The 8,430-nt window shown below is 47.2% G+C and overlaps 1 protein-coding gene and 1 long non-coding RNA gene across 2 annotated transcripts; one reads left to right on the plus strand and one right to left on the minus strand.

Moving 5' to 3' along the window:
- Nucleotides 1–387: 387 nt before the first annotated feature.
- Nucleotides 388–5,044, plus strand: TRIB1 (tribbles pseudokinase 1). The gene is made up of 2 exons (XM_009323351.1): nt 388–677; nt 2,790–5,044. Exons 1-2 carry the CDS (start codon nt 523–525, stop codon nt 3,256–3,258), a joined length of 624 nt encoding a protein of 207 aa, XP_009321626.1. The 5' UTR covers nt 388–522; the 3' UTR covers nt 3,259–5,044.
- Nucleotides 5,045–6,346: 1,302 nt separating this feature from the next.
- LOC103916378 lies at nt 6,347–7,978 on the minus strand. The gene is made up of 2 exons (XR_663580.1): nt 7,689–7,978; nt 6,347–6,793 (listed from the first exon to the last, which is right to left on the minus strand). It is a non-coding gene; the product is annotated as an uncharacterized LOC103916378 (long non-coding RNA).
- Nucleotides 7,979–8,430: the final 452 nt, after the last annotated feature.

Below are 8,430 nucleotides of genomic sequence, written 5' to 3' on the forward strand. Positions count from 1 at the left end.
GGGGGGGATCCTGCCGGTGTTTCTGAGCGCCGCGTAACCGCTCGACCCGGGGAGAGCCTTGCAAAACATCCCCCCGCTGCTCCCCGGTTAGAAACGCCCGGCCTGCCGCCGGTGGGGGTTTTACATGCGCTGAAGTAAGCTGTAACTCCGGGTTACCTCGGAGTACCTTCCCCAAAAGGCTTTGGGGGTGGTGGTTCGTTTTATTTTTTCCCCCTTTTCAATATAAAATGAACAGGAAGGGTCTCGGTAACCGCTTTGAACGGAGCTCCTGCCGAGCTCTGGCTCCCCTCCAGCTCCCTCGTCATTGTTTGGGGAGAGTTGCTACGTGAGCAGCTGCTTTCAACGCCCTTGAGAATGATTTTTGGTTTAATTTCCTCTTTACAGGTGTTCCCCCTCAAACACTACCAGGACAAGATCCGGCCTTACATTCAGCTACCGTCACACAGAAACATCACCGGGGTCGTCGAAGTCATCCTCGGGGACACCAAGGCCTATGTGTTCTTTGAAAAGGACTTTGGGGACATGCACTCCTACGTGAGGAGCTGCAAGAGGCTGAGGGAAGAGGAGGCTGCCCGGCTGTTCAAGCAGATCGTCTCTGCTGTAGCTCACTGCCACCAGTCGGCCATCGTACTTGGTGACCTCAAGCTCAGGAAATTTGTCTTCTCTAATGAAGAAAGGTAAGCGGTTGTCACCAGCCAGCCCTGGGGTGAGTGGGGAGGGAGGAATGCCACATCCAGAGATGCAAAAAGCGTCCCAGGGAGTGGAAACAGCCATGTCAGCCAGGCTTCACCTGCGAGCAATCCGAGTAGGTCCCCGTCACGTGTGTGTTGTAGGTCACAGATCTAACTGGTATGTACTTACTCTTAGTTAGATCTCCACTGATGAAAGGGAGGAAGCTCGCCGGGAGCTTCCTCTCATTCAGCAAAAGTTCAGTGAAACCTGCTGGTAGACAAAGGGACGATAGTTCGGGTGCTCGTTAGCGCCAGAAGATGTCATGTGTGCCACTCATTCAGTGTAAAATGAATAAAAGGCAGAGAAAAGGAGAGGAGGGAGGCTGAGGCTTTGGGCCAGGGAGAGGGAATGGCCCGTCTGAGGGAGCAGGAGTTGTGAGGAGCCTGAGCTCTGGTCCCTCCTCGTGCCCGGGACCTGCGCTGTGGCAGAGCCACGGTCGGGACAGGGGTGCTCGTGAGGGGTCTCCTCACTGAAATCCCCTGCTGATCAGGGTTACGCTGCTGCTGAAAGACCGGCTGTGTCCTTCAAGGCTTTTATCCCTCCTCCGCTACCAGTGGCGGTGCTTTCCGTGTCCCCTGTTCTCGTGGATGTGGGCATGCACGGGAGGGAAGGTGGGACACGGTTAAATATTGCTTTGGGAATCCTGCACTGAAGAAAAGCACTTCGGTAAAACTTAGCCTAAAGCCTAGGTTTATAGAAAGGAGATCCAGAATCTAGTTGTTAAATTTAGATTAGGGAATTAATTCAGTATTTCCCTGGAGTGTTTGCTGCTCTTGTAGTGCCTCACCACATGTGGCAGAGCCAGAAATACATTATTAATCAGCAAAACTGATGCTGACTAGCTACTTATCCTGTGGAAAGCTAAAAAAATAAGTAAAAGCTGTAATGAAGTTGTGCTTAATCTGATGAAACTGGAAGTAACGTTACAGAAGCAGAAGAAAACACGTTTTGGTTTTGGTTTTTTCTGTTTAACTGGGCTAATGCTTCTTCAGGATATCACTTATAAACGTGATAAGAAAATTAACCAGCACTGCCCCTCTTAAACAGAAACAACCGTATGTTGACATGCAAAGAAAGTAATTCCTTTGAAGGAAACTATTGCAGCTTTTCCCGCCCATAAGAAGATGAAACATTTGTTGAAATGTTACATTGCACACAGTCTTGCTCATTTGGAAATAACGCGTTGCACAGGCGAGTGTCATGTGCATCCCATTTGGCAAGAAGAGGGTTAAGCAATGGCAGGCGGACTTGGGCTCTCCGGCACAGGTGCAGTTTCAGGGCTCCTGCAGCCAATCCCGGGCCCACGGTTCGTGTTGAGTCATATTTTCCGTTTGCAGAACCAATGGGTATTTTGCGAGGTCACGCTGAGGACAGGCTGCAGCCAATGCATCTGCACCCCAGCGGGCTGCAAGGCAGTGTAGAGTCCTTCCAGGGTGAGCCGATGGCTTCCTCGCTGATGCGAAGCTCCCCTTTCCCCGCAAAATGGGAGGTCAGGGTGGACCCACCTCCACCTGGGAGGTGGCGGGTGCGGTGGTACCCTCCAGAAAGGCAAAAAGAGTAACAATTAAAAAATAAAATTAAAAAATAAAATACAAAACTCAGGAGAGCCGATGATTCCCGCAAGCACGGAAGGGAGCTGGACTTTGTGGTTTGCAAAATCACGCAGCTGGACGCTGTTTGCTCAAAGCCTGAACCGCAAATAGCAGCGTGTACGATGCATTGTAGCCGATTAACCCCCTGCAGTTGCAGTGCAACCTGCGTGGATAGAAGGTGACTTGCTGGTGTTCCTCGAGAGCCTTCTGTGTTGTTAAAATCCCCAGTAAATAAAACAAGCAGGCATTGCTGAGTGCCTACCCGATGCACATAGCTGTGCTTCCATTGCACGGGTCCAGGAGTCCAGGCAACTTCTCTGCTGCAAATTAAAAAGTGTTTCCTCTCCTTTTTATGCCTATGCGAGAAGGGGAGTGAGGATTGCTGCGGTGGGGGGGCTCGCCGTGCTCGCTTGTGCCTGGGTGTTGCTATTTCTAACCTGTGGCTTCCTCTCCTGCCCTCCCTAGGACTCAGCTGCGGCTGGAGAGCCTGGAAGACACACACATCATCAAAGGTGAAGACGATGCGCTCTCAGACAAGCACGGCTGCCCAGCGTACGTCAGCCCTGAGATCCTAAACACAACAGGGACTTACTCTGGAAAATCGGCCGACGTGTGGAGTTTGGGAGTGATGCTCTATACCCTGTTGGTGGGACGCTATCCCTTCCATGACTCGGACCCTAGCACTCTGTTTTCCAAAATCCGGCGTGGACAGTTCTGTATTCCTGACCACGTCTCCCCCAAAGCCCGATGCCTCATCCGCAGCCTCCTGCGGCGGGAGCCCTCTGAAAGACTCACTGCTCCGGAGATCTTGCTTCACCCTTGGTTTGAAGCAGTCTTGGAGCCTGGATATACAGACCAGGAGACGGGAACTTCAGATCAAATTGTTCCAGAATACCACGGAGACAATGACGATATAAGTTCCTTCTTCTGCTAACCCCGAAATCTCAAAATCCTCCATGGTTCTCACCTCCGGCATCTTCATAGGGCTTCATTTTTCCACGTTTGCAAACTCAACAGCATCTTAAAATGCCAGTATGGTCAGAAAAGTGACCTTGTTTAAAATAAACGCCAACCCATAGATCTCCGCTCCCTGAGTGTACTCAGAGTTTCATCCTCTTGCTCTGCTGGTGGGTCCGACCCGCTGGCCCTGGAGGACCCGTGCAGCTTTGCGAGAGCCGCCTGGCTTTTCTCCTGCCTCCCGCATGCTCCACCAGTGTAACTGGCCGCATCTTGGCTGCAGAGTCTTATGGCTGGTGAGGTGTGAGACAGAAAGGCAGCCCCTTCTGCTTTCCCACGGTGGCTACGGGGGTGCGGAGCCCTGGCCGCGATGCTTAGGGGGTGGGGGGCACAAGGCGTGCCTCTAACTGAGCACATCTGACAGAAATGCGTAAAAAGGGGAATCGACTCGGCGAGCCACACCGGCCGGCTTGCAAAGTAGCTTTCTGACTGTAAGCGCACTTTAATGAGGGAAGGAGGTCTTCACCTGCCACGGCCAGCTGCCTGCTCGCTGCTGCTCCTCCGGCTGATCTTGCTTTCAGAGGCATGAAGCTCCTAGATCCACCCATAAGACAAACCACTGCTGTGGCTCTTTCCGAAGCAGAAACTGGTGGATGTCCCAGCTGGATCCCCTCCGATTCCATTCGCTGACCAGGAAAGCATTTTAAATAGACTTAAGCCTCGTGTTACCATGGCGTAGCCTATATAACTTTATGCCCTCAGCGAGCTTGTCAAGTAGCAGGTCTCGTTAGCTCTGAGTGCCAAAACATATCCGTTTACCAAACCGTAACACTATCGGCTGGGGCGCCTTCCCTTGGAAAACGATAAGGGGTATCTTGTACAGTACATGTAAACACGGTTGTGTTTTCCTACAGGCTCAACTCTTAAAAACACCACATCCCCTCTCCTCTTCTCCTGCCACCCCCTAAAAAGTTAGTCTTAAGAGTAAAATCTCCAGACGCCCTTAGCTGATTATTCAGGTATGTTGTTTGCCTCTGGCTACATTTCCCCCCCCCCCCTTAAATTTTTTTTTGCATGATTATTCATAGTCTTTCCAATGTGCGTGGATAATGAATATATCTAAATCATTAGCTTCCTGGGTTGGGGGTAAGTAAAGCTTAGTCCTGCCTAAAATTTCTGCTTCGTTTCACATTTGTGTCCAGTGGCTTATGCAAAGAGATGTCCATTCGCCTTAGGCGAGAGCGCGGCTTCTGAAATGGCTGTGGGGTGGGTAACGTACGTCCCGGACACGGCACAGTTCGAGTGAAGTCATTTTAAGGGTAAACCCCCGGCAAGCTGCAGTCCCACCACGCGTTGCAAGAATACCATGTATACCTCATGGACTGTGTACTTTGTACATACCTTACTGTTTGGGGTTTTGTTTTCTTGTTTTGTTGTACTTTGTTTGTCCTAATAAGAGGTGTCGAAGAGCAATTTAATGTGAATTATTGTTGGCAATACTAACTTGACAGAATCATGAGCATTAAGAGCAGGGCACTACAGCTCTCCGTTGCACTAAACCTCTCATGATTGCTTGACATTTGTATCTGTGATACAGTTTAACCCTTCTATGAAAAACAGTACATTTGTATATATTGGTGGAAAACTCTGCCAGAAAAGCTAAAAACACTATGTCCAACTTGTAAATATGTATATGTATGTGGAAACCTGGATGATAAAGTCTGACTTGTAGAAAGTTTTAATAAACTTCGTTTCATAATGTTTGTCTCCATTTCTTGCAGTGTCTCGAGGGGAATGCAGCTTGAGTATGTTTGGTTTAATCTGAAAAAATGGGGTTTGGCCTCAGAGAGGATCAGTTCCTCTACAGTCCCTAGGCATGCTCCATCGTGCCTGAGCTGCCGGGGTCTGAGCCCTGACTCCCCGAGCTCTGCCTGGGGTTGAATCCCCATGGAGATGAGTGGGGACAGGGGATGGCTCCTGCCTCTCGGGGGGTGGAAAGGGCCTGAGATGTCCCCAGAGCTATGTGAAATGGGGTGTCCTATTCATCTGATAAATGAGGGGGAGAGGAGTTACAGCTCTGCCTCTGAACTTTAGAAACCCTATTGCCTTTCAGCACGTGCATTCGTTTCCATCTGTGCCCCGTGAGGAGAAAATGCTATGGCACTGCAAGGCTGTCATCCTGCACCTGTGTGCGCGGCAATGTGATGCTCAAGCCAGTGGAAAATCACATCTCAGGTGTCTGAAAGTAAGCAGCCAGAAGCAGAGGCAGTGGTCGAGAGCATCGGCTTTAACGGGGAGCCAGAGCCAGTGGGCAGGGGCTTGACCCCGCTGCCGGGAGGCAATGCAGAGGCCACCCAGTGCTCCCTTTAAAAACGAAGGGAAAGATTATTAGAGCTGCTTTTCTTTGTGGTGAGAAGAGAGGAGTATAAATAGCAGCAGTATCAAGGTTAGAGAATGTGCTTTCCTGAAAGAGATCAAGCCACCCTTGTAATCCACCCGGAGCGGTGAGATCATCGCTCACAAGTAGGGAGGAGGAGGAAGAGAGTCTTGATTTTTATTTATACTTTGCCTCATGTTTAACTTTGTCCTTTTGCTTGAAATCTGTTCACCAGAACAACTGCTTCCAGGCAGCTCTTTGAGCAGGAGCAACTTTTAAATACGCTCTGCTTTTAGAAGGAGAGTGGAAAGAGAAAAGGAGGGAATAGGGACCTGGTCAATGGTAAAGCCAAGTGCACTGACTTTAATTAGGCACCTTGACTCCCACTCTGAGAAACCAGCAATCTGTGCAGTAAGCATATTTTCTTAGCACTTGCTGAGTGAATGTCAGACACCAAAATATCTCAAGTTACTTTACTGATGTTATTCTTGCAAGACTTGTAAAAATACATGCGCCACATAGCCTGGCTGATTAAATTACCCCCTGCCCTACCATGCTTTCAGGCTTGGACAGAAGCCTGAAACAACTTAAAACAACTGCAGGAGGTTTGTGCTTTGGTGAAACCTTGAAAACTTTCAAAACACTTTTTTTTCCCCCCCTGCAGTTAAGTCACCCTGAGTAGGTGAATGTGTAGGTCATCCCATGACTTTATTTCACATGCGCTACACTGTAGAGCAATTAAAATAAACGCCAAATTGTAGTAACATCTGCAAACAGCCTCTGTGTTGCTTTAGGGATTATAATGCAACATCCGTTTGTACAGCAGAATAAATTGCTATTGCTTCGTAACCCCATTGTTTGTATTATTGTATACAAAGTTTCAGAGCATGTTGAAAGAACCAGCATATTAAGTGATTAAACTTCGGTGGTGGGTGTGAGAACTTTGATTTATGCAATGCATACATTTCTTTTTGAGAGAGTCATAATTTGTCTATTTTTAAATGGTCCTTTTGGATGAGGACTGCCTGAATCTCTTATGTATTTCTCAGAGCTGGTCACCATTTTCATCTTGAAGTTGCAAGATATTGCTGGCCTCTCTGAAAAGTGCTGGGAGCCTTCACTCCTCTGTTTGCTGCTGAAAACACAAAAAATTTGAGGTTTTTCACTACATCCTGGGCTCCATCCTAAACTGGCATCAAACCGCCTCCCAGTCAGGATAGATTTTACATCCTAGATATACATTTTTATCAAATCTTGATACTTCAGCTGTATTTTAGGCATCGGTTCAATAATTTTCTTTTTAAAGTAGCACAGCAGAATTTATAAACCAGCTTCCTCTTAAAGCACCAGGTAAAATAGCCAGCTCAGCAAGCTCAGGTTTAAGGTCAACATCTCTTTGCCAAGCAGGTGATACTGCTGAGGTTATTTGCAGTTAATTAAGAAGGACTGGTAGAGGTGCAGTTCTACCTACGCTAAAAAGTGCCCTGATTTTAGGAGAACACCTTCAAGTCAGTCAAAGGCACTTCTTCATCAATGTATTATTTATGAAAGAAAAGGGGGAAAAGAGCAATTTTTTATAAAGATGTGCAAGACGAAGATTCATTGCGCTTGTAAAGCCTGTGCATGCTCTTCTCTAGCTGTTTTAATGCACTGAGGGTAGGCCTGAGAGATAACTTGAAAAACACATTTTATTCAATCAGTACTGAGTGCATTCTGTCAAGCAAATCTCTTCAGATTATCTCCTTATACAAAAGCAGGGTTTTTTTCCACTTTTTTTCATGCTACTGCATTCTGTCAGGGAAAAAACCCAACGGTTAGCATTATGGCACTGCACAGATTTAGCAGCACAAAGAAATATCCTATGCAAATGCTCATACAAATATAATGTTTTCCTAGTGAGCATTGAGAAGAATAGCTTGACATGTAACCACAGTTTGAATTAATCCCTTGCAAAAAATGGCTTTGTTAAATGCAACATCTCTGAGAACTATTGTTGGTAAAAGTACCGTGAAATTTGCAACAGTTCTTACCATCATCCTCCATGACTTGCAACATCCTGGTCTCCAGGTGAAATCCAGAGTTCAGATTTCAGCCAGGGTCAATTTTTGTTGCAGCAAAACGACAAATCCTTCAGGATATGAGTTCACAGCAGGAACATTTTTAAATTTTTTTTATGAAGCCAGCTATTTAGAAAATGCCTTAAAGAAAACTCATTAGTTTTCATTGCACTGTATGTATTTATTTACGGTATTTAACCAGCTAAACAAGCTAATGTGCAGCACTTCATTTCCTAATTTGGCTTTGAAGGCAGAGCAGCAGAAGTATCAATTACATTCTGTCAAACGCAAACATTAACATAACTGTATGAAGCAATCATGTTTCTAACAACAGCAAGCACTGCCCAGAGGACCAAAATAAATAAAATTCATAGAGCAAGAGGTAACGCTTTTCTTTACGGCAGGATTAGGGCTGGCGAGCGCCCGTGCGCTTTTCTCTCAAGGGACGTTTGTCTTGCAGGGCTGCGGAGGCAGCTCCGGCACTGAAATGCAGGTGATTAATAAGGCACTTGCTCACCGAGGGCACGGTCTCATCACAGCGGGTGTGGATTTCTGCATGCAACTCCCACTGTTATTAATGGTTAATTAATGTGTAATTTGCAGAAAGAGATGAAACTGGGACCTCGGCGGTGTGTTGTGAGCACACATGCGGGCTTATCATTCAACGAAATATGAGGGTGACACGAAGGGTGGATGACAGAAAATAAGTGCAGCA

The sequence above is a fragment of the Pygoscelis adeliae genome, unplaced genomic scaffold (genome assembly GCF_000699105.1).
Source record: "Pygoscelis adeliae isolate BGI_AS28 unplaced genomic scaffold, ASM69910v1 Scaffold103, whole genome shotgun sequence".
Lineage (NCBI taxonomy): Eukaryota > Metazoa > Chordata > Aves > Sphenisciformes > Spheniscidae > Pygoscelis > Pygoscelis adeliae.